General features: G+C 50.0%; 2 protein-coding genes across 3 annotated transcripts; both read left to right on the top strand.

Moving 5' to 3' along the window:
- The first annotated feature begins 4,546 nt into the window (after positions 1–4,546).
- SMTNL2 (smoothelin like 2) lies at positions 4,547–17,428 on the top strand. The gene is made up of 9 exons (XM_064166196.1): positions 4,547–5,132; positions 10,173–10,260; positions 11,447–11,680; positions 12,355–12,408; positions 13,009–13,081; positions 13,195–13,350; positions 14,233–14,350; positions 15,192–15,343; positions 15,986–17,428. The coding sequence occupies exons 1-9, from the start codon at positions 4,764–4,766 to the stop codon at positions 16,110–16,112; spliced, it is 1,371 nt and encodes a 456-aa protein (XP_064022266.1). The 5' UTR covers positions 4,547–4,763; the 3' UTR covers positions 16,113–17,428.
- Positions 13,296–24,924, top strand: TEKT1 (tektin 1). 2 transcript variants are annotated; one of them, XM_064166197.1, is made up of 9 exons: positions 18,186–18,277; positions 18,944–19,272; positions 19,707–19,950; positions 20,374–20,539; positions 20,807–20,935; positions 21,513–21,656; positions 22,452–22,674; positions 23,702–23,898; positions 24,625–24,924. In XM_064166197.1, exons 3-9 carry the CDS (start codon positions 19,761–19,763, stop codon positions 24,782–24,784), a joined length of 1,209 nt encoding a protein of 402 aa, XP_064022267.1. In that variant the 5' UTR covers positions 18,186–18,277; positions 18,944–19,272; positions 19,707–19,760; the 3' UTR covers positions 24,785–24,924. The 2 variants fall into 2 exon arrangements, with proteins under 2 accessions (XP_064022268.1, XP_064022267.1); XM_064166198.1 differs by lacking the exons at positions 18,186–18,277; positions 18,944–19,272 and adding an exon at positions 13,296–13,350.
- Positions 24,925–25,089: the final 165 nt, after the last annotated feature.

The raw sequence follows: 25,089 nt of genomic DNA on the forward strand, positions 1-25,089 counted from the left end.
AGCTGGTGGCAGCTGATGAGTTGATCCTTTTATCATTGTGGCTGTTAATGCTACTGTTCTTCCTTCAGTTTCAGTTCCACTGCCATGCCTGTCGGTGCTGCAGCTGTGCTGATGGAGTGCAGAGGATGAAGTCACTCCCTTCTTATTTCAGCCCCTTGTGGCTCCAGAGCCTGTTAAATGGGTCCACCTAACAGAGGCAAGAGAATAATTTGTTTGGGGTTTTAATCTCTTTGTTTTTTTGCTCCCTCTTTTGTAATTGGTAAGAGGTAATTCTACAACTCAGATTTGCCCTCTGCTCAGGCTGTAGTGACATGCTCAGCAGAGGAGACTGCAAGCTGTATTCAGCTCTCAGGATTAGTTTCCCATCTGTCCATCAGCAGCAGAGCACAAAATTAGAAACCAGCCCTTCCACCATGCAACTCTGCCCTGCACTTCCCCCAGCTGAGCTACTCATAACCCAAATTCTCCATTTTGTCATTTTCTCAACTCCTCTTCCCAACAAACAAAATATATGTGGGAAGGAACTGTGAAAATACAGCCAAGCACTGACTTAAAGCTGAGCTGAGCTTCCTGGCCTTTTCACAGCTCTCCTGCCAGACTCCTTGGCCTCACTGTCTGTTTTCTATGGGAGAAAGAGCCTGGAAAAGCTGCCCAGAAGTGTTAGCTGGCAAGGACAAAGCAGTATTCCCCCCCTCAGCTGCAGGTTGGCATCCATAATGGTGTGCTGAGCTGAGGCAGGGCTGAGACAGGTGACAAGAGAAGTCTAAGAACTGGAGCTGTGTGTGTGGCAACAGCAGCTTTGGTGCTCCAGACCTGTTTTTATTGCCTCATTTTTGAGGCCTTGGATAAACAAAGCCCCTTGGCCTGTCAGGAGAATAAAACTCCTCTTCCTTCCAGCCTTTGCCTGCCTCTGTGACATCTTCAGGGGACAGATTGGCTTTGCATAAAGGAATATGACCCTGCCTGGACCCTATTGTGATGGAGTCCTGAGTGCCATCATTGGAAGACTGCATTTCTAAAGCTACCCCAAACACTGAGGTGGAGGAAAGTGCCAGCTTCTCCCTGAGGACTGCTGTGTAGCTGTAAGCAAATCTTCCTTGGCAAATTTCCTGATGTGGTTTGCAGAGCTTTGGTGTGGAGGTGGTGAGTGGGACCAGACAGAATGGTGCTCCTCCTTTTCCTGCAGCCGTGTGCAAGCACTACCTGGCTGCCTTTGGTAAATATCTGGCTCTTGCCAGTTGCTGACACTCAACTCTAGGGAGACCTTACAGCTGCCTTTCAATACCTGAGGGGATCCTACAGGAAGGCTGCAGAGGGACTTTTCAGGAGGATGTCTAGAGACAGGACAAGGGGGAAAGGTTCTGAGCTGAGGGAGAGCAGGGTTGGACTGAAGCTGAGGAAGAAGCTCTTCAGTATGAGGGTGGTGAGACTGTGGAATAGGCTGCCCAGGGAGGCTGTGGCTGCCTCCTCCCTGGAGGCATTCAAGGCCGGGCTGAACGAGGCCTTGAGCAGTTGAGTCTAGCTGAAAGGTGTCCCTGCTCATGGTGGGGAGGTTGGAGCAGATGAGCTCTGAGGTCCCTTCTAACCTGAGCTATTCTAGGATTTCATGACTATTGTGTCATCTGTGTCACACAGGCTGAGCTGCTGCAGCAGCAGCCAAGGGCTAAACTCCCCCTGATGAAGGAGAAGAGATGATGGCTCCTTTTGGAATCGTGCCACCTTCGTCCAGAGTCACCACAGGCTGTGACCATGTTTTAACACTCAACATCTCTCTCCAAAAGGAGACACAATGAAAGCAGCAATCTGTAGAACAAGAAACATGGGAATAGATTGCAGCAAGCTGGGGAGGATAAGAAGCCAGAAAAACAAAGTGCTTAGGGAAAGGGGAAATCCTAGTCAGGAAAAGACAAACCACGTATGGGTCAGGCAGCTTTCCAAACTGTGGGAATTTGATGTGGTACACAGGAATGTGTTGGAGGGTTTGTGCATGCTTGAGGAGCTCATCAGCCAGCATTATCAGACAGGAAAGTCACTATCAAGCCCTGTCCTGATAAATGGTCTAAGAGGCCCAAAGAATCCCATAATGGAAGCTGAAGTAGCTTATGAAGTGTTTGTGGAATGCAGAGAGTGATAGTGGAGTACCTAGCGGTGGATGACACCCGAGGTATGAGCAAGGACATGCTGCTGGTGTCCTTACATTCCAGAAACTCTGCAGGTGCTTAGCAAAAGTGTTTCTTAGACTGGCAGCAAAAGCAGAGTGCAGTTAGCTGGTTTGGGAACACAGCGCTGGCCCTTTGGGCTGGGGTTTTGCATGGGCTTTGGCAGCTCCACAGGAGCTGCTCTCCAGCCATGGACTCACACAGCAGAGTCCTGGTGTGAGAGATACTAAGCAAGAAGCTGTCGCCTTCTCTACAGTGTTGGCCACTTTGCTCCCTTCAAATGCAGAATCCAAAGGGCAATGACTACAGCTGCAAATTTTCATCCTCCCCCCCAGGGATTTGCTTGTGAGACCTCTCTCCTAGGTCACTCTCGGAGTGCACGAGAGCCCTGTGAGTCCTGTGGTTACCTCTCTCCTTTGCTCACCTCTGCCCCAGATTCAGAAGTTCCTCTGCTGTCACCTCTGGCCCCCAGACTAGGCAAGCTGAGTGCTGTGGAAAGTAATGGCTAATTATAAGCCACGTTGTAAGATGCTGTGCATGACGAAGTAGGTGCTAAGGAGGAGATGTGATTAAGTAACTGGTTTTGGTGAAGTGACCCCAGATTTTTTCCACTTTGTCTCTAACAGAGTGTTTTGGGGACAGGTGCTGACAAAAAAAAATGTCCCATCACTGAGGTCTCCCCCTCAGCTGGCAGTCCTGTGCACGCTGGAGCTAGGCCAGAGTATTGGGTTACCTTCTGCCCTGAAAAGCTAGAACTCTGCTCTGGAAAGTATTGGAAGTGCCCCTGGAACGCTGTCAGACACACGATCGGGCGGCGACTTCCCGAGGAGAGGGTGACCCAGCCTCCCTGATACCCGAGCTCAGTATTGAGCAAACAAAGTTTGCAGCCATGGCAGCGCCTGCTGCTGCCCAAATGCTACCCTTTACCCTGAAGTGGAACAGAGACTCCGAGTCCTCCTGGCCGTGAGCGAGCATGGCCAAAGCTGCTAAAAGACCTTGCAGAGTGGGGAATGACTTCTTTTGCTGCCTGTGGCTTGTGTGACTGCACACTTCTCTGCAGGTGATGCCTTGTGCAGGTGCTCTGCTACGCCCCACCACTGTCATTTTGGTGTTGTGATGATTGCTGGTGCCAAGCAAGGGCAAGGCAGAGAAGTTACCTGTTAAGTTCTGTTACACAGCTGAGGCCTCTTGGCTCTTTGCCCACACAGTGATTGTTATCTTCAGCTGTTTTCAAACAAGCTTTGCAGATTAGAACTAATGGCCAAGATAAGTCACTGAGGACATAACTTATTTTTAACATTTGCAGTGTTCATACTCCTTTCATTGCTAAAAGGTTGTCATTTCAGATGCCACCAGGTTGTGAGACTTACACCAGAGCAGGGATTGTTTGTGTGCACTCGACTCAACCCATTTTAGAAACAGCTTCTGTTGTTTAAGCTACCAGAAGTCTTTCTGCACCTAAGGTGTCTCTTTAACTCCTTGATGTGTAACTTCCAGTGGATTATTTCGCTTTCAGATCAGTGCACTTCAGGAGATTCTGTTTTCTCAAGGTCTGAAATGAGCGTGACATAAAGTGAGTTTAGGAAGTGTTCAGTTCTGGACACCGCAGTATAGGAAAGACATGTCCAGAGAAGAGCAAGGAGGGTGGAGAAGGGTTTGGAGGGCATCATATAAGGAGTGGCTGTAGGAGCTGTGGTTACTTGTTTTGGAGAGGAGAAGGCCAAGAGGAGATCTTATTGCTCCCTACAACTACCTGAAAGAAGGTTGGTGTTGGTAACCAGTGAGAGGACAGGAAGAAATGGGTTGCAGTTGTGCCGGGGGAGGTTTAGATTGGAGATTAGGAAATACTTCTTCACTGAGAGCGTGGTGAGGGGTTGGGGCAGGCTGTCCAGGGAGGTGGTGGAGTTACCATCCTTGGAGGTGTTCAAGAAGCTGTAGACATGGTTTAGTGGTCATGGTAGCTGGGTTACGGCTGGCCTTGATGATCTTAAAGCTCTTTTCCACCCTTGATGATTCTGTGATTGGATCTGCTGGATCTGCACTTTAGTACTAATACCCATCCAGTTGCAGCCCACAGTGGGAATATCTTCTGTGTGGGCGAGCATGGGGGGTGCGTGTGTGCGCCTGCACAAGCCTGTGTGCGTGAAGGGACGAGTGAGCCTCCAGCCCTGGTGCCTGCAGGTGCATGTGTGCACAGCTGTCTCGCAGCCTGCCAGGCCCGGGCCCCTCCACTTCTCGCTCCCTCTCCCACCGTGGCCTGCTGAAATTACATCTCCCCGTTTGGCGCAGCACAGGCGGAGCGGAGCGGCCCCGTCCTCGTCCCTGCGTGCCCCGCGGCTGCGCGGCGCTGCCCGGGCGCCACGCCCCCGCCTGCCCCGGGCGCTGCGGGGCTCTTTACTCGCACTAGGAGAGCGGGCCGGGGGCCGGCGGCAGCGGGGGCCAGCCCGCACGGGGGCCGTTCTTAGGGTCGCCGGGAGGCAGAGGGCGCCCGCGGAGGTAGCGAGAGGGTGAGGCGGCGGCGGAGCGGAGCGGGCGTCTGCTGTTAGCGGCCACCGATTGTCTGTCGCCCTGCCGCCCGGGCGCGCAGCGCAGCCCGCGGGCACCATGGCCAGCCAGGTGGAGGATGCGAGCAGCCGGGAGGCAGAGACGGTCTCCGAGGCCCTGGGGCGCTACGAGGAGACGCTGCGGGGCGCCGTCCGGGAGATCCATGTGGACATGCAGGTGTTCAAGCAAGGCGTGGGCCGGCAGGTGGAGGAGGTGCTGCGCCTCGCCAGCCCCCTGGCCCGCAGCGTCTCCGAGCTGCAGCAGGAGAACCGGCGGCTGCGGGCGCAGCTGGAGCGGCTGTGCCGGCAGGTGGAGGCTCTCGTCCGCTCGGCTGGGCTGCCGCAGGAGTGGGCGGACGAGGCGGCATGGAGCTCCGAGGGGCTGGAGTTCTCCAGCCATGCCAAGCTAGCGGCCGCTGGCCGAAGCCAAGTAAGTGCTGGGCGCAACCTGGGAGGCGGTAGGAGGGAGAGCTAAGAGACTGCTTGAGCTTCATGGGCCGTGCCAGGCTCTGCGCGGGCATGGGAGAGCGTTTAGTGACACACCTGGGGGGTCGGTGGGCTCTGGGGAGGTGCTGTGAGAAATGGTCTTAGCCTTGATACCACCTCGAGATGTTCCTGATTATGGCATCGCTTGGTCAGACTGGGATCTTTTTAGAGTGGTAGCAACCTCTCAGATGACTGTGGTTAGAAGAGAAGCCGAGGCAGTCTCAGCTACCGGTATACTTTGTACACGAACATCTGTGTATCCTTTCTGGAGTCGATTCAGGGGGATCTGTGTGCCAGCAGCGCTGTTTGCCAGTTGGCAAGCTCACAGAGGAGAACAGCTCAGCACATGGCAGGCACTAACATGTTTTCCTGGGATAGTGACTTAGCATCCTGCCGTGAAACAGTTTTGCTGCATAACCACAGCCCCACAGTGATGCAGCCCATCCGTGAAATGTGGCCCTCCTGCAAGCCGTCATGGTCTCCGTGACCCAAACTAGCACAAAGATGCGTCCGTTCCAGCGGAGAACTCTTTCTGCAGCTTAGCGGAGCCTTACCGTTTGGTCCGTGGAAACCCCACTCGGTGGGAAGCTCGTCTGATACTCGAGACTTTTTTTAATCTGTGGAAGGAGTTGAGAGCTGCTGTACGTTCTTTGACACCAGGAGGTGGCAACCAGACACTGCCCCAGGATGATTCAGTCACTTAAAACTGTGACGGGAGGAACTTGGCTTTCACAGGTGGCAGCCTAGTTCATGTAATCTTGATTAAGCTCTTTTAAGAGGTCTTTAATCCTGTTGGAGAATGAAAAGCTGATCCATCGTGGAAAAATAATACCTTGGAGATGAAATTCCCTCAAAGCTAACTCGGTGTGAATGAGCAGAGTCTGTATTGCATCCCAGCTCCTTCCGTGCCTGCTGGCTCTAGAGTGGAGGCACAGCGTTTCACCACGCTGGGAAAGTGAAGAGGTAAGGCTGCTGCTCCATGCACTGTGCCTGCAGAGTTATGGCCATGGCAGCCTCTTTCCCCTTGTGACAAAGGTGAGCAGCACACAGAGCCTTCAGATCCATTCCTTTCTGTTAACTGAGGCCATCCACGTTTGTGTTGCAAGGAGCAGAAGTGGGCTGAGTGACATGGAGGGGACAAGGAGGTGTTGCCCCTCACAGCATTGCCACTGCTTCCATCACAGCGTTCACTTCGTGCCCAACAAAAAGCCTTGGTTATGGCAGCATCTAGCTTTAGGTGTCTCTGTTAAAGCGCAGAATGAGCTTTGGTTTGGACTGGAATCTTCCCAGTGTGCTTTGAGGGTTCAGAGAAGGTCTTTTACGTACTGATAGTTCCTCAGTGCCCTCCCAACAATCCTCTGTGGAAGCTTGGACAAACTCCCAAGTTAATGTAGCTGACCCAGGAGGAATTTCAGTACTGAGAAGTACAGGAGATGCAGATAGAAAGATGAGATGCAGTGAAAACATGAGTTTGTGGGGAAAGCACTAATCTGACTCTGCTCAGATGGCTGAAGAGCAAGCTTTGGGTTTCCTCAGTTCCCTCAGTGGCTTGGAGTTTGTTGCTACATGACCAGAGCACTTGAAACGGAGTCCACTAAGTGACTGTATGTGTGTTTGGAGAGAAACAAGCTGGTGACACTTCTAGCCTTACTTTAACTATGAGGAGCAAATAATACTGCCCTGGAAACACCAGCAAATCAAGATGTACCCTTTTGCTTCTGAAAAGATAAATGAGTTTGAGTTCCTTTTTGCTATCTGATCACTGCAGTGTTTACCCCAACAACAGGCTGGGGTCTGTTGCCTTCAGGACTTCCAGCAGGATTTTTGGGATCAGAGCTGAGGCTGTCTTTGGCAGATTGGGTACTGGAGATCCTAAGCATCTGCATTGTCTGAACCATTATTTTCTAATATTGTTTCATTAATTTTCAAGGTAATTGGATTAGGGGGGAAAAAAAGTGAAACAAGAGAGCTGCAAGCACAGCTCAGAAGGACAGAAATCTTTTAATACTGATCTTCAGGCAGTCTCTTCTCTACTGCCCTTGCAGTCTGGTCTACAATGCTCCATGTGCAGATTTAGGTGGAGTTTTAAACTGCCCTTAGCCACTGTGACTTGGAGGTGAGCGTGTCTGGGATTCTGATGTGAGGATTTAATCTGCCTCCCCAACCAGACAGATCTGCTCTTGCAAAGGTGGGAAACAGGCTCTGCTGGGAGAATGAACTTTAAAGTGAGATCTGGGGTTCGTAGCTGCACTGCTGGAGGTTTATCGCTCACTTGGCAGCCTGTTGCTGTTTGTCATCCTTTTCGGTCACCGAGGTCCCTCCTACCTGTCAGTGATTGTTCCAAAGGAGGAGTTTTGATCTTTATTGTTGATCAAATCTTACGTTTTGGCAGGAGCTTTATCACATAAGATCTTCCAGTAGTGCTCGTGGCTAAGCATGATGCCTTTGTGAGTAGGGAGGGCTGAAAATGCTGTAGGAATGTCCTGGGTTTAGACTGTCAGAAAGTTTTCTGTCCCGTGTGGACAGGCTGCTGCAGAGAACTTGCCTGCAGTGGTCAGAGCAGCAGAGAGACAAATAGCTGGCTGGGACCTGGGGAGAGCTAAACAAACATTACCCATTGGGATCTCTCTGGTGACCTGGTAGCACCCAACAGCTAGTCTGGGAGTTATTGCATGATACAGAATGACCTGGGGTGTACAGCCAGGGAGACAAAATGATCCAGCAGCCACCTGGCATTGCATGCTGTGACTCTAAACCATCTCAACTCCTGCAGTTGATAAAGGAAGTCCAGGAATTCCATTTCCATCTTACTCTTCTCTTATGCTTCCTGCAAGTGTCCTTTTGGAACGTTATCTTTCCAAGGTCGCCTTGATCCTTGTCTGGATTTTTCATTGTCATTGCTTGGTTTGGTGTAATTCACTGTAACAAAGCCCTGGACACTGCTGAAGTTGCCAAGATGTTTTTTTGATCTGGGCTCCACTTTTATCCAGCCTTGTACCAAATGTGGTTGTGTGAAAAGCGTCGCTGCTGTTTTCCTTCGGCGATTACTCCAAGTGCAAAAGCTTTCCTGATGTGTTCATGGTGTTCAGGGCTCTCTCTTCAGGCTGCAGGGTCAGCTGCAGGTAGAGAGTGGTTGTGTATGATGATGGGCAGCAGCTCTCTAGGAGAAGATTTAAGGTGTAAATGTGGTGCAGCTCTTGCTGACTTCTTGCATCCTTGTTTGCACTTCCCCACACTCCCCATTTCTGCTGCAGCAATCATCCTCTGTGTGCAAGGAGCAGAGCGTCAGACCTTGCCCTGCAGCTGTCAATGAGGATTTTGCTCTTCACCAAAGTGCAGCTTCACTTTCATCTGGCAAATGTGACAAGAGAGGGAGGTTCATCTCACAGACAGGCAGCATCTCTAGAGGCAGTGATTTTGTCCTGCCCCTTTTGGTAGACCAGGTTTTTGGATGACTGAGACCTCTCATTTGAGGGAGAGGAAGCTTATGTCTATGTTTTACAGCTTGGCCTTGCTGCAGGCAAAAGCTTGAAGGTGCAACAGATGTGTACTTTAGAGGCTCAGAGAGGAAATAAAAGTTGTGTTTTTTTTCTTTCTGATCTCATGACCTGATGGTTACTTTGCCCCTGCATGTGTGTCTTTTTTCATGATATTTGAAGAGGAGGAGGCTGAGGGGTGGCCTCATTAGTGTTTATAAAGATGCAAAGGTGAGTGCCAGGAGGCTGGAGCCAGGCTCTGCGTGGTGATGCCCAGCAACAGGACAAGGGACAGTGAGTGGAAGCTGAGCCATAGGAAATTCCATGGAAACAGGAGGGAAAATGTTTTCCCAGTGAGGGTGACAGAACCCTGGAGCAGGCTGCCCAGGGTGTTGTGGAGTCTCCCTCTCTGGAGATACTCAAAACCCACCTGAATGTGTTCCTGTGTGACCTGCCCTGGGTGCTCCTGCTCTGGCAGGGGGGTTGGACTGACTGAGCTTTGGAGGTCCTTTCCAGCCCCTGACATTCTGTGATTCTCTGATTTTTTTTCACCCCTTAGTCATCCATAGGCCCCAGGGATACATTTCCAGTTCTGCTGCCTGCCTTGCTGGCTGTTTGCACATGGAATTCCATTAGGACAGTGTGAGCAGGATTACCGGGAGCTGACTGGGATTCGTACTGGAAGTAATGAGAGTGCTGGCACCTGGAGTGTTGGATATTAGAGCAGTGAGTGCACTTGGCAGTGGCTAACGTGGTTACAGGCTCTTAAAACCTCTCCAAGGTGCATTAATGTTCTCATCTGGTGTCCTTAATTAGCTTTGGATGACTGCAAAGAGATGCATGGTGAAGAGCAGACTCTTTTGTGTTGATTTAGCTTTCCTCCATCATCTGGTTTCTGTGTTTCACATGAGATGTATATAATTTTTCCATCCTACAAATAAATTGAGGATCATTTATGATGAAGGTATGCAATAAGTAAGTCAAATCCTGGAATCACAGAAGGGCTCAGGTCAGAAGGGACCCTCTAGAGCCTTCCTCTGGGATCACAGAATCATAGAATGGTTTAGGTTGGAAGGGATCTCAAAGATCATCTGGTTCCACCAGACTTGGTTTATGTGTTGCTTTTACAATCTGTTATGGGAATGTCATTTTATTTCTGCAGGAGAGACAAACAGAATAAAAGCAGAGCATTAATCAGTCTCTCCACTGTGCTCTGAGGCCTCCTATTTGTCACCTTCACACTGCCTGGTGATAAGTTTATCTAACAGAAAGGAAGTCCCCTCCTACATGCTGAGGTTCATGAGGATGAACATTGATAGAAGTTCTGCATTGCCAGTGCTCAGTTGGCAGGTTTGACTTTTGGATGAGGTTAATTGTTCCCTCCTTGTGTGATGGTCACTAGCAGGAGGAATCCTTGCTCGTGGCCTTGGCAGGTGTTTCTGGATGCTGATCTAACTGTTGCTGCTGTTTGCCATTCAGCTGCTGTTGTCTCTTGTCTGTTCTGACAGAGTGTAGACCTGGATGATCACCACAAACCTGAGTTTAGAAGAGTTTTTAGCTCTTCCATCATTGAAAATGGGCATCAGTCTTCATCAGGTAGGAACAGAGCATGGAATGGAGTAGCACTGCTTGTAAAATGCCTGACAGTGGCAGTCACAGAGCCAGCCTCACACGTGGGCAGCACTGGAAGCTGCTGTGGTTTCAGCATGGACTGTGGCACTGTTTATTTCCTAACTAGGAGAGTTAGCTCATAAACTTCATCTCTCTTGTTCAGCTTGCACTCTGCTCTTCCATAAATCAGAGACCATTACTGTCACATTATGCTGAGGCAGTAGTGAGGATCAGGCCTGCTATTCTGGGTGTCCTCTTAGCCTTGCATCCCAAAACATCCTGCGGATCATCTGTCCACTTCCATCACCTTTCAGTGGAGGAAGGACTCGCTGTCTCCAGAGAAAACTGAGGCACGTGGCCTCTCAGAAACCCATGGAAAGAACAAGGCTGCTGACTCCTAACCCACAGCAGGAAACTGGGGGCAGGAAGGAAGAGGAAGGAAATTAACAAATGCAGATGCTAAGTGCATTGATCACTGAGCCACAGAATGATTTGGGCTCGAAGGGACCTCAAATGTCATCCAGTCCAACCTCCCTGGACTGAGCAGGGACATCCTCCACTAGATCAGGTTGCCCAGAGCCCTGTTGAGCCTGGCCTCCAGGGATGGGGCCTCATTTAGCTCTCTGGGCAACCTCTTGCAGTGCTCCACCACCCTCATGGTGTAGAATTTGTTCCTCACATCCAGTCTAAATCTGCACTGCTCTCATTCCAAACCATTGCCTCTGGTCCTGTCCCTGCAGTAACAGGGAACAGTCCCTCTGCAGCCTGCTCGTAGCCCACTTTAGGTACTGGAAGACTGCTCTAAGTTCTCCCTGGAGCCTTCTCTAGGCTGAACACCCTCAGCTCCCTCAGCCTGTCCTTGTAGCAGAGGTGCTCCAGCCCCCTGATCATTTTCATGGCTGTCCTCTGTGCCTGCTCCATCAGGTCCATGTCCTTCCTGCATGGAGGGCTCCAGCTGTTCTTAGTGAGGTTCCGGTAAGAGAGCTGTGGTCACTGCAAGGATCACTCACACCAGGACTGGTTCTGCAGCATGCTCTAAGTGTCCTGCAGGGAGAACTAGATGAAACAATTCCCAAGACTCGTAAAATGAAGCTGTTGCATAGAACCTGGTTTGTAGCTTTGTTACAAACCTGCAAATCAGTTTACTACTTCTCTCTTTTTTATTCACTAGGTCAGGCCAAAGTCTCCCAGGAGCTGACCTCTTTTCAGGCATCAGACTCTCTGCTTGAAGCCCATGCCCCTGCAGTCACCTTACAGATGCCTCACCTTCCTGTCACTGCAGTAACCAGAACATCAGAGAGGTTTCCAGGGGAGACCATCAGCCCCACAGGAACAGCTCCTGTGTCTGCTGGCCTGCAGAGCAAGGACAAAACTGCAATGGCAGTGAAAGCCTCCAACCAGTCAGGTAACAGAGACAAAAAACCATTTGTTTGCTGAAGCTGTCTCCCATTTCTTCGCTTCAGGAAACTGGTGTTGCTGAGATTGTCCTGCGAGCTAGTGGCAATTGTGCAACCTAATTTCTATGGCTACACACCCCACGGTGGGACACTTTAAATACTGTGAGTCCTAAGTGGAGCTGTGGCATTGCATCTGCTAAGAATCTGTGCTCCCTATAATCAGTCGAGGTCCTGGTGCAGCCTTCTAGTAGTTACCGAGTCATTTCTGCAACTCTGCAGCTGTTCCAGTGGCATTCCAGGAGGTTTTAGTGCTTTGAGACTTGAGGCCCTGTGAGAAGATAGGCAGATATTGGGCTAATGGATTCAGGACAAGTCAGAGTGTTGCAGAATCTTATTTATATCTAAATCAAGGAGGGGTCTGTAAAAGAAAGCAACAACAAAAAAACCCCAACCAAACCAACCCCCAATCTCCTTTCATTCCTATTGAAGTCTTTCATCCTTGGGCTGTGTTTCATACATAGTTAGTGACAGTGACACAGAGCAGGCTGTACAGACTGATCAGCAATTACAGAGAGGGACCAGATGGAATTGCTGCTTTGCAGAGTATTCTTGGAGCTTTTCTCTTACTACAGCTAGGAATGTAGCAAAGCCTTCCTTTGTCTTTCCCTTTCTGCTGTTTCAGGGAAGACCTGGAATTCCAGTACAATGAGAACAACGGATTCAGCTGCTGCTGGAGGTGAGTGCTCCTGTCAGCCTGCCCTTCTGCAACACAAACTGAGAGGGATTCAGGAAATATGGAATGGTAGGAGATCATCCAGTCCAACCCTCTTGCCAGAGAAGAATTACTTAAGGCAGATCACACAAGAGTGCATCCAGGTGGGTTTGGAATCTTCTTCCAGAGAAGGAGACTTCACAACCTCTCTGGGCAGCTGGCTCCAGGGCTCTGTCAGCTTCACCATACAGAAGTATCTCCTCATATTGAGGTGTTCCAGCTTGTACCAGTGGTTCCTTGTCCTATCACTGGGCCACCCCAGTTTGTTAGCTCACCCTGGAAGTTAGAGACTTGGAGCTTTTCACTGTGGGGAGTCAAAAAGTCAGTGTGTGGCTATCTAGCAGGAAATGGTTAGAAAACATATGAGGTAAGGAGATAAAAGAACCACAGAATGGCTTAGGTTGGAGAAGACCTCAGAGATCCATCTTCCCACCATGGGCAGGGACACTCAGCTGCTTAAGGCCACATCCAGCCTGGCCTTAAACCCCCCGCAGGCAAGAGGCAGCCGCAGCCTGTTCCAGAGTCTGCCCTGCTGCATCTTATTGCTCTTGGTTTTTCACACAGAGAATCCTTCTGCCCCTAAGTGTGTCTCAGCTGTGAGCTATGGGACGAGCACTGGGAGCCAGCCTGGTGAAAGGTAGGCACTGCTTTTAGTCAGCCACTAGCGCCAGTATAGCCTTAAGGGACAAGAGTGCTGCTGGCCTAGAGAACAGGTGAGTCCCACATCCTTTTTGTGTTCTCTTTGCCCAGTGCCATTGACAGTTACAGCTCTCACTCCTCTCCTCCCACTGTACATCGACAAGTGGAAAGGAGGAGGGAGCTGGTGCGGTCCCAGACACTGCCACGGATCACAGGAGCCCAGGCCAGGAAAGCCTTGTTTGAGAAGTTTGAGCAGGATGGTGGGAGGTGAGTCACAGCCTTGTCTGCAGCATGGTTTTGTTCATGGGAAACTTATTTGTCAGTTTTTAGCAGCACAGGACAGCTGGGTGGGAGGACTTCTTCATCACAGGACAATAGGAGGTCAGGAGTAGCTTTGCTAACTTGGCAGGCTGAGGCCTGGAAATCCACAGCTTTGGAGTTCAGCTGGACAAGCAGGAAAGAGTTCTGTGAAAACTGCTCTTGCCCTCATTTCAGGAGACTGGGAATATCATGGGATCAGAGTGACAGAATGGCTCAGGTTGGAAGGGACAGCCTGTTCCACAGTCTCACCGCCCTCACACTGAAGAACTTCTTCCTCAGCTCCAGTCTAACCCTGCTCTGCTTCAGCTCCAAACCATTCCCCTTTGTCCTGTCTCTAGACAGCCTCAGGAAAAGTCTCTCTGCAGCCTTCCTGTAGGATCCCTTCAGCTGTTGGAAGGCAGCTCTAAGGTCCCCCCAGAGTCTTCTCCAGGCTGAAAACCCCCAGCTCCCTCAACCCGTCCTCACAGCAGAGCTGCTCCAGCCCTGGGATCATCTTTGATGCCTCCTCTGGACTCACTCCAACATCTCTGTGCCCTTTTTATGCTGGGGACAGCAAAACTGAAGGCAGTATTTGAGGTGGGAGGGACCAAAAGCATGGACTGCTCTTTATGCACCATGCTGGGGTGTGTTTTAAACAGAAGAGGGCTTGGAATCCTGGCCTCAGTGACACGAAAATGAGCTTTTCTTGCAGGACCAACAAACTGAAGTTTCAGCACTGTGTTTCTCAAACAGAGAGGCTGAACTGGTCAAGATTGCATAGCTGTTTGCTGGCAAGTAGGTTCAAGTTTTCCAGAGTGTATCCTAATCTGGTCTCTCTTCATTTTCTAGAGGAAAAGGAGAAGGCAGAGCTAAGCTGAAGAGGTCACAGAGTTTTGGGGTTGCCAGTGCTAGCAGCATTAAACAGATTCTGTTGGACTGGTGTCGCTCCAAAACCATGGGCTACAAGGTGAGGGCCTGCTGCAGCTTGCAGCTCTCTCTTTTGCAAGTTTCTCTTCACTGAGGCAGTAGCAATAAGCATTTGTTGTGAGGATCAGGTTTTGCAGCAGGTTTAATTCTTTCTTTACTTGTGTATAATATCTCTGTGTTAACAGATATTGAATTGGGCCTTACTGAAAAGTGAAGCAAACAAACACAGTCCACAGTCCTCATGCAGTGTGAGCCACCAATGAAGCTTCTCTTCACTTGTAAATACTCCACAGGGACAAGCAGTGTCCCTTCTGCAGGTGCTGCTGATTTGGGCCTCCTCCAGAGCTCACTTGTTGACAGGATTCTTCCCAGCATTGTCAGTGGACTATGGATCAGGGATCTTGACTGTGTCTCTGCTTTGCTTCTGAGCATAAATGCTCAGGCAGGAGGCTTTAACTGATGAGTGTCCCTTTTTCATCAAATCAGTCAGGGTTGGAAGGGACCACAAGGATCAGCCAGTTCCAACCCCCCTGCCGTGGGCAGGGACACCTCACACTAGATTAGGCTGTCCAGAGCCTCATCCAGCCTGGTCTTAAACACCTCCAGGGATCAGGCTTCCACCACCTTCCTTCCAATGGGCAACTCATTCCAGGGTCTCACCACTATCATGGTGAAGAATTTCTTCCTGACATCCAGTCTGAATCTACCCATTTCTAGCTTTTTTTTCCTCAGGATGCAAATAATGGGATGGATATGCAAAAAGAGGAGGAACCCTTCGTGTTGGTGGTGGTGTGGCAGTGGGAGGACACTGGAGAGCAAAAGCAGCTGCTCTCCCCTCTTTCTCCAGGCTGCATTAACATGCATTTTTCTCATCCTGACAGCACATTGACCTGCAGAATTTCTCCTCAAGCTGGAATGATGGGATGGCTTTCTGTGCTCTTGTGCATTCTTTCTTTCCTGAAGCTTTTGATTATAATAAGCTTGATCCAGCTAATCGCAAGCAGAACTTTGAGATGGCCTTCACCATGGCTGAGTGAGTATTAAATCAGCAGTGAGGAGTTCTGTAGTTTTCCTTGTTAGATCCTCTACCACTCACTTAGCTGTGTCATGTCAAAAAAGATAACAAAGCTCTGCACAGAAGAGGAGACCTGGCACTCTAAAATCAGGATTTCTAAAATCACAGAACTGTTAGGGTTGGAAGGGAACTCAAGGATCATCCATTTCCAATATCCCTGCCCATGGGCAGGGACACTTTCCACTAGATCCGGATGCTCAGAGCCACATCCAGCCTGACCTTAAAAAACTTCCAAGGATTAGCCCTCCACCACCTCCCATGGCAACCTGTTCTAGTGTCTCACCACCCTTATGGTGAAGAACTTCTTCTTAATGTCCAAATTAAATCTCTAGCTTGGATCTGTTCTTCCTAGTCCTATCACTACCCAACACCCTAAAAAGTCCCTCCCCAGCTTTCTTGTAGCTCACTTCAGATGCTAGAAGGCCACACTAAGGTCTCCTCAGAGCCTTCTCTTCTCCAGACTGAACAACTCCACCTCCCTCAGCCTGTCCTCATATGCCTCAGTGACCTTCAAACCAGAGCAGCAGAGTAGTCTCAGAAGTGGTTACAGGCCTGGGACGTAACTCTTGCTTCGCTGCCTGTGTTGCATTGTTCCCACAGGAAGATGGCTCAGTGTGAGCGTCTGATCGAGGTGGATGACATGCTGCTGATGGGCCACAAGCCAGACCCCATGTGTGTCTTCACCTATGTCCAGTCTCTGTACAACCACCTACGACACTTTGAGTGAAGCTGCTGAGACTTCTTCAGCCAGAAGGGTTGAGTACAGTGTCCTGGTGGGCAGAGTGAGGCTCTGCAGATGGGACAGTGTTGTTCCTTGCTTTTCACTATCCTTTGGCTTCCATCCAGCTGCATGGCTGACTGAAGAGTTGCTGAGCAGTGCCATGAAGTGTTGATCACCTCAGCATGGCAGTAAGACAGAAACAACGTTTGAAAAAGACAACAAAACCCCATAGAGAAAGGCAAATGCTGTTGTTTTGGTGCTAGTAGTAGTTTGGATTTTTAATGTTCCTGTGTGCAAAGATCACAGGAAGCTAATTTGCTGCTCATAGGACAGGTAACTGCTACAAATGTGTTCCCTCTTTAAAATGCTGGAGAAGCTCCAGAAGGTATCAGGTCCACTTGTCTGTTGAGCATAGCACAAAGAAATGAGATGGACAATGAAATTCCATTTAGCAAATCCTAAGCTAGAGTACTCGAGCAGCAGGGCAGAACTGCCTCTCCTCCAGCCCTGCCCTTGCACTCCAGCCTGTCTGCATGCACAGACATCCAACAGGCTCTCTTCTCAGAGCACACCAAGAACAAGGGCTTAGACTGGTGGGCAGGCACATAATGGTCGTAATGTCCATAATGCTCACATCTGAAGTGCCTTGCTTAGAGGCTTGCTGAAGCCTCCACCAGCAGTCCTCGATCAGTTTCTTGGTCATGAAGAACAGCAGCAGCTGGAGCTGCCCTGTGTACCAGGCTGTGTTTGCTTGGTTTAGGTTTCCAGGAAAGTAGGTAGCCAGCAAGGTACAAACTCCTCCAAACTGCTGGCATAGAAGCAAAACTGTGGTGTGCTTTGACCTGGGCTCCAGGTGAAAGCATCTGTCCAGTGTGGACAGGAATGAGTCTTGAAGACCTGCTGAGTGCTCATGCTGGCTGCAAAGTGGACAGGCAGTGTGAAAGAGATGCAAGTTTTGAAATGCCTCCACCAATTTCTGCTCACAGTTAAATTAGCATTAGAACCACAGCACAGGGAGATCATTCTAGATTTACTGGACAGAAGGTCTTTGATAACTGAACAGAGTTTAGTTTTCACAGGGAATGTTAAAACCAAACCCACTAAAACAGCAGGGTTTTATTAAAGTCTTTTTAAAGCCTTTGAAAATTATTTCCCCCTAAGAATAGGCTCTTAGAAAGTAAAAACTGTAAACCATGAGCCCTCTGCTCATGCTAGAGAATGATTTTTAACCTGCATTTGTGCTTTTTGTAGATATTTATAAAGATGATTTTGGTTCTGTATTGGTGACCCTTTCTAATAAAACATGTCAAATGCTCTTCGGATTTATTGCTTCTCTTTAGAACGAACTGACAGATAACAAAGCAAATCAATGAAAGGAGCCCAGGGCTTTGCTTTTGGCTGTGATGCAACTGTCTAAGCCACAGGTAAGTGCTCAGCCTGTTAGTAAGGAGTAATTAAAGGAAGGTCTGGACGGTACAATTATTGCCGGCCCCCAGCGGGAGCTGACATCCTCGTCAAGAGGATTTGCGCTCCTCCGGCTGTAGCTGTGCTTTAGGATGTTGTGTGGGGAAGGTGCTGCAGCCTTCCACACCCCTACCGGCGCCACCTGCACCGAACACAGCTGAAAGCGCAGCCGCTGCCACCGTGCGAGCAGCATGAGACCGGGAGACAGCTGATTGGCCGGAGGGACAGCCAGCTGGCCGCGGCCACAGCCGATTGGCCGGAGGGACAGCCAGCTGGCCGCGGCCACAGCTGATTGGCCGGAGGGACAGCCAGCTGGCCGCGGCCACAGCCGATTGGCCGCAGCAGCCCGCGTTGCGCCGCTGCCAGGAGGAGCCAGGCTGGGCTATACCGAAGTAGGGGGCGATGGAGTTCTGACATGCTCCGCGGTCATTTTCACCCCTTGTAAATGGCTAAAAGATGGCAGGAATCAAGGAACGATTTCATTCCTGCTTGAGTTTCTCCGCTCGTAGCCTCGGGTTTCCTGCTGTTTGCTGAGCAGCAGAGTCAGCAGCTTCGGGAAGCTGCAGCGATGTAACCCAGCCCACTGCCTCGGTAGCAGCACGTGTAGCGTCTGTGGAATCGATTCTGCTCACTGTTCAGCCTCGGCGTAGTTTCATTTGCCTCGCCCATCGGGAGCCTGTTGATGCTCTGTAGCCATCCATTCGCAGGTCATTCATTTTCCTTGCTTGCCTTGCACTTCATTCTCTGCTGCTTCTTCAACCTCAGGCTAGCGCCTTCAGTTCTAATGCCAACCCTGTCTTCTGAAGCTTGTCCTTTACTTCGGCTAACTCTCACCTACCTGCATTTTCCTCTCTGGGGGCGTTTGTCCCCCTGAAACCGCCTTTGTTTACATGGCAGCTGGCACTGTAGGTATCACGGGGAGAACTGCTTGAAATGACAGATCATTGATTAGCAGCTTTCTATCCGTCACTGCATTTGCTGTATTTGCAGCCAACAGTTACCCTTTCTTCCTCGTTCTGTCTTGGACCAGCTCCGCTACTTCTGACCAGCACGTATCACTTTGCACTCTTCTGTGAGCTCTGGGAACTCTGAGTGCCCTGCTCTGATCTAAACTACCCTGGAGCTATGCATAACTGTGCCATCTGATGTCTCCTCCAGCTCTCCGTCTGTCGATTCCTTTTATCCCAGAAAATAGCACAGCTGTAAGAAAAGCTGGAGCACACTGCTGAGGATATTTTACGGCTGACACTTGAGGTGCCTGGGTACTTAAGAAGCCTTTCATTTGCTCGCACAAGCTTTATGCGTTTCTGCAATCAAAGCCGTGAGAACTCTCTCAATGAATGTATGAAAAATATGGGGTTATTTCCAGACAGATCTTAACCTGGAAAAGGTGAGAGGAAGCACAGCTGGATCGTGTGTGCTGTGCTTCTGCCACCCGGCGCAACAGCAGAAGGCTGCTGGAGGCGACGTCGTTGTTCCCATAGCAACCGCTTTGTTTACTTTCCGTGCTCTTCGGAGCCTCCTCCTGCAATATTCAGTCGCACCTTTGAAAAAACAAAGCTCTGTGCTGCTGCTGAGCCTAAGGCTGGAAGACAACTGGCAGCGAACACCACCACCCCTCTGTGAAGGGGACGTGGACGTGACACTGCCTGAGCTACTCCCTGGAAGCAGCCCGGCCTAGGAGCAGCACCAGCCAAGAGGTGTGAGTGAGAAAAGGGATTGTTTTAAGGGTACCTGTGCTGGAATTTGGATCTGTGTTGCTGTGGAGCAGCTGTCTGCAGGAGACTATTTATCTTTTGTGTTTGTTGACTTTTGCTCAGTCATCTGTGATTGTCCACCTGGTAATTTCATCCTTCCCCACAGGTCTGCTACTGTAACAGCCCATCTTGTGCTCAGTTCCACTTTCAAGACTTTCACTATCTCTCCTCCTAGCTTCCCAGCCCAAATTCTTCCACATCTTCATTCTCCCACTCCCCCTCACCTTAGCAAAGCCTTGGGAAGCCTTGAGCAAGAAGTCTCTTTGTACCTTTGTAATTTTGCAGGTAAAAAGGGCAAGATTTTTTCCTACCTTCATGGACCTGCCTTCTCCCTCCCTTGCTTCTGCAGACAAATGCATCATGCTGTTCCTCTTTCCAGGTTCCACGTTCCAAAAACTGACCTGTGCTATATCCAGAATCTTCCCAAAACTCAATGGCCAGACTGCTGCAAGCTCCACCCAAGTTTCTCCCCTCAGAATGGGACCTTGCAAACCAGATGCAGCGTGCCAGCACGGAGTCTCAGAAGTGCAGGTCAGAGCGCACGGTAGCAGAGAGTCAAAGGCTGCTGGAGGAAATAGAAAGGACAACTCAGAAAACCCAGAGCGATGTCAACAAGAAAATAGGTAACTCCCATGTGTTCTGCAGCTGCCCAGATGTGTTACCTCAGACAGATGTTTGAGATGCAATGGTCAAGATGTGGGGTTTTTTAGCTGCGTGTTTAAGATGGAGTTAGAAAGTCAGCTGGTGTTGAACAGGAATGTGTGTCCATGCTGTGCTCCCTGAGCTCATGGAAAAGAGCAAAAGGCTTCTTTTTTGGTTAGTTTGAGGCAGATTCTTTGTTTGGTAAGTTATTAACCAAAACACACAGAAAGCTATCCTGACAGAACTGACAGCTGCAAAACTGCCTCCACACAGCAGCTTACAGCACTCCACACACTCCACTATGGAATAAGTCTGGTTTTAGCCATAGGTAAGACCTGACCCACAGTGTCCTGGCATGTGAGATGAGTTTGTATTGATACCTGCTTGTGATTTTAATTCTGCAGAACAGAGACAGGAAGAAGTAAAATTCTGGAAGCAAGAACTGGATAACAAACTTGAACAAATTGTTCATGAGACAGAGGTTCTGTTGACTTTTAAGACCAGGCTGGAGAAATCTTTGGAGAGCTGCCAGGAGCCACTTGTCATTGCCCAAAAGTGTCTCCTGAACAGGTGAGATGACTAAATAGAAAAGTATTCAGAGAGAGAGAAATTGGGTAATGAACTTTCAACCAGTAATTAAAAAGCAGCCAGCTAAGGGCCTGCCTCTCTCTGTGGTGCAGTCACTGTCAGAGCTTGGTCTGGTGAACCAAAGCCATAGAAGGAAACTTTCCTTGTGGCAAGCGAAAGCATTCAATGTAGGAAGCTGGACTTCACTGTCTGCTGGTAACTGCAGACATCTCAACAATGTAACCCATGGCCTTTCCTCTTTCTCTTTAGGCAGAGGCGACTTGGCATTGACTTGGTGCATGATGAAGTGGAACAGGAGCTGGTGAAGGAAGTGGAAGTCCTCCAGGAGGTTATTGCTTTGCTTGGACGGACATTGGAACAAACCAATGAGCAGATCAGGTGCTGAGACAAAGATCATAACTGAACACTGATTAGCTGATAAGTAGGAGGACAGCCTGAGATTATGTGGGGTAAGGCTGAGCACAGATCCAAAGTAACCTTCATAGAATTCTAGAACGGCTCTGGTTGGAAGGGATCTCGGAGCTCATCTACTCCAACCTCCCCACCATGGGCAGGGACACCTCTCAACTAGACTCAGCTGCTCAAGGTCTCATCCAGCCTGGCCTTGAACACCCCCAGAGAGGAGGCAGCCACAACCTTCCTAGGCAGCCTATTCCAGAGTCTCACCACCCTCATACTGAAGAACTGCTTCCTCAGCTCCAGTCTCATCCTCCTCTGCCTCAGCTTCAAACCATTCCCCCTTGTCCTGTCTCTAGACATCCTTCTGAAAAGTCCCTCTGCAGCCTTCCTGTAGGATCCCTTCAGCTATGGGAAGGCTCTAGATTTTTTGACTTTGCAACCAACAGCTCATACATGAAGAAGTCCATCACAGCATTTGCATTTCCTCAGACATCCCTGTTAGGGACACCTGTGAGTCCCACAGGCTGGCTTAGAGTCTGCTTCTTTCTGCTCCTAGACTGAACCGTTCAGCAAAATACAACCTGGAAATGGATCTGAAGGACAAGTTCACAGCTCTGATGATTGATGATTACTGTGCTAACCTGACCAACAACACTCCCAATATCAGCTACTCTGACACTGCAGTTAAAACAGAATGGAAGTAAGTGGTTATTTAGTTCAATTAACATACCATCATTACACAGCTAGGATAAACTGGTCCAGTAATTGCAAGACCCCACTCCAGCATACATCAACAACAGGTTAACTCAGACCACGTTCAGAATGTGTTGGCTGCTTCTGTAGGATCCCTTCAGGTACTGGAAGGCAGCTCTAAGGTCCCCCCAGAGTCTTCTCTTCACTAGGCTGAACACCCCTAGCTCCCTCACCCTGTCCTAGTATAGCAGAGGTGCTCCAGCCCTTAGATCATCTTTGTGGCCTCCTCTGGACTCATTCCAGCAGCTCTGTGTCCTCTTTCTGCTGGAGACACAAGAACTGGAGGGAGTATCTGTGGTGGGGTCTTAGCAGAGCAGAGTGAAGGGACAGAATCCCCTCTCTTGCCCTGCTGCCCACACTCCTCTTGCAGCCCAGCATACAGTTTGCTCTCTGGACTGCATAAGGGCACTGCTGGCTGGTGGTGAGCTGCTCTCAATGCAAGGTGTTGTAAGGAACCTTGGTCATGATCTGTGTTTGCCCCCCCACAACTCAATCTTTAATCAGGACAAGCATAACAAAGTTGCTCTGCAACTTGTTTCCATCTTACCCTTGTCTGGAATGTTTGCAACAGGACAGGGTCTTTGTTTTGTATCTGCAGAGCTCTCAGCACATGTGGCAGCCACTGGCACCTGCAGTTACCATATGGCACTGCTCTTGGTGCCACAGAGCTATTACAGAGCTGTGAAGACACAGAGGACCTGATGCTGCTAGCTAACAACTTCTCATTTTGAATCTCTTCCAGCTTTGTTAGCCCTGAAGACTGGGTGGATTTCTCCACCATCAACATTGAGAAGGCTGACAAGCAGAGGAACAACTCCTTGGCACTGCGGGCATTGATCGATGCCATCCTCTCACAGACAGCCAGCGACCTGCGCAGGCAGTGCCAGGTGGTGAATGCTGCATTTACAAACAGGGTGAAGGAGGTCAAGGATGCAAAGCACAAGCTGGAGACACTGCTTGCAATGGTAAGGGATGAGCAGTGAAAGGGCAGCACCAATGGCCTCGAGTCACCTGCCAGGATTCTCAGTCCTCTAGCTTAAGCTGCTTTGTTTAATGAATTTACCTTTGCAGTACTGGCAGCTCCTGTCACATCTTGTTCCCCTTCCCTGCCCCAAATCCTCTTGGATTTTATTTTCTCAGCTCTGTGTGCATCACTACAGAGCTGAATTTGTGGAATCAGTCACTTGATATAGGTGCAGCTGTAGGCAGCACTAATGTTAGGGTTCCCCTGGTGAGTTTTAGTCGCATAGGACTCCTGCAGAATTGTCACAGTTGTGGGAGTAACTCAGAGAATTGGGGCAATGCTCTCACAATTTGGTCTCTGAAAGCTGAGTGTTAATATGAGCATAAATGTCCAGAACACTCAGAACAATGTCAGCTGCATTCCAGTGAAGGAACCACTGCGTTCAGCTTTGAGCTCTCCAGTTGAAGAGGGACTGGGATCTGCTGGAGAAGGACCAGCAGAGGGCTAGGAGGATGATTAGGGGACTGGAGCACTGCCTGATGAGGAGAGGCTGAAGGACCTGGGGTTGTTTAGCCTGGAGAAGACTGAGAGGGGATTTAATAAGTGTTCATAAATATCTGAGGGCTGGGGGTCAGGAGGGGGGGACAGGCTCTGCCCACTTGCTGCCTGGGATAGGACAAGGAGCAATGGATGGAAGCTGCAGCACAGGAGGTTCCAGCCCAACACAAGGGGGAACTTCTTTCCTGGAAGGGTCCCAGAGCACTGGCACAGGCTGCCCAGAGAGGTTGTGGAGTTTCCTTCTCTGGAGCCTTTCAAGGCCTGTCTGGATGTGTTCCTGTGTGACCTGAGCTAGATTGTATGGTCCTGCTGTGGCAGGGGGGTTGGACTCGATGATCTCTGGGTCTCTTCCAACCCCTGATACCCTGTGAGCCTGTGGTCCTCTAATCACAATTCTGGCTGCTGTTTGATGAAACAACATCTTAGCATCAGGAATGTGATTGTGACTGGTATCACTGCCACTGCTGAAGGTGCTGGATGAGGTTGCCTCACAGGAGAAGAACATTGCAGCCTTGAAGAAAGCAATTGCTGACAAAGAGGGACCTGCTAAAGTGGCTCAAACTCGCTTGGATGCAAGAAACCGCCGGCCCAACGTGGAGCTGTGTTATGACCCAGTGCAGCACAAGCTGACCAGAGAGGTCCAGGAGATCACAACAAACATTCAAAGGCAAGTGGAAATGGAGGGAGAGGAAATTATGTTGGATAAATTACTGGGTTAACTTAGTGAGTTAAAGTAGCACCAAGTCTCAGCTATTTATAGATTCATAGCCTCACAGAATGGGTTGGGTTGGAAGGGATCTTAAAGATTATCCAGCTGCAGCCATGGGCAGGGACACCTTCCACTAGCCCAGGCTGCTTCAGGCCTCATCTAATCTGGTCTTGAACACTTCTAGGAAGGAAGCATCCATGACCTCCCTGAGTAACCTTTCCCACCCTCACCAGAAAGAATTTCTTACTAATCTCCAGTTTAAATCTCCTCTCTTACAGCTCACAGCCATTGCCCCTCTTCCTGTCACTACAAGCCCTTTTAAGAAGTCCCTTCCTGGCTTTCCTGTAGCCCTCTTGAGGCACTGGAAGGCTGCTCCAAGGTCTCCCCAGAGCCTTTTCTTCTCCAGGCTGAACAGCCCCAACTCTCTCAGCCTGTCCCCATAGGGGAGGTGCTGCAGCCCTCTGATCACCCCCATGGCCCTCGTCTGGACGCACCCCCCCTGCAGCTCCATGTGCCTTCTTTTCCTGAAAGGCTAGGAACTACTCTTCCTTTAAAGGCTTGGAGGGCAGCTGCTTGGCTGCTGTCAGCCTGTGAATCCCTTTCCATCTCTTTGTACTTTTTTCTCAGAGAAAAAACTCTGTCTGTGTGCTGTCAGCTGAAGTCTCTCTGTGTTTTCCCTGTTAGATTACAGGACACGCTGGCACAGGCTGAGACGGCCTTGAAAGGTCTGAGCCGCCAACAGCTTTCCTTGGAGGAGGAGATCCAGGTCAAGGAGAATTCCCTGTACATTGATGAAGTGCTCTGCATGCAGATGAGAGAGTCTGTTTGCATTAACAACTTCTGAAGGCATCATATGGCAGATGTGCTGCAGAGGGCCAGCTCCTGCTGGAGTCCTATTGACAAACCTCCGGAGTCATTTGCTTTGGCTCAACGCTGACCTGGTTCTAGGTGTGTGAAGTAATTAAAACACAGCTATTAATTACAGCTGTCTGTTCCACAGCTACCTGTGCTCCACACTGCCTGCAGCATGTGCAGGCCCAGCCAGCGTGGGCTCAAGAAGGGCAGGTCCTGCTTGAGGAACCTGATCTCCTCCTGTGACAAGGTGTCCTGCTGGGTGGATGAGGGACAGGCTGTGGGCATTGTGACTTC

The sequence above is a fragment of the Pogoniulus pusillus genome, chromosome 27 (genome assembly GCF_015220805.1).
Source record: "Pogoniulus pusillus isolate bPogPus1 chromosome 27, bPogPus1.pri, whole genome shotgun sequence".
Taxonomy (NCBI): domain Eukaryota; kingdom Metazoa; phylum Chordata; class Aves; order Piciformes; family Lybiidae; genus Pogoniulus; species Pogoniulus pusillus.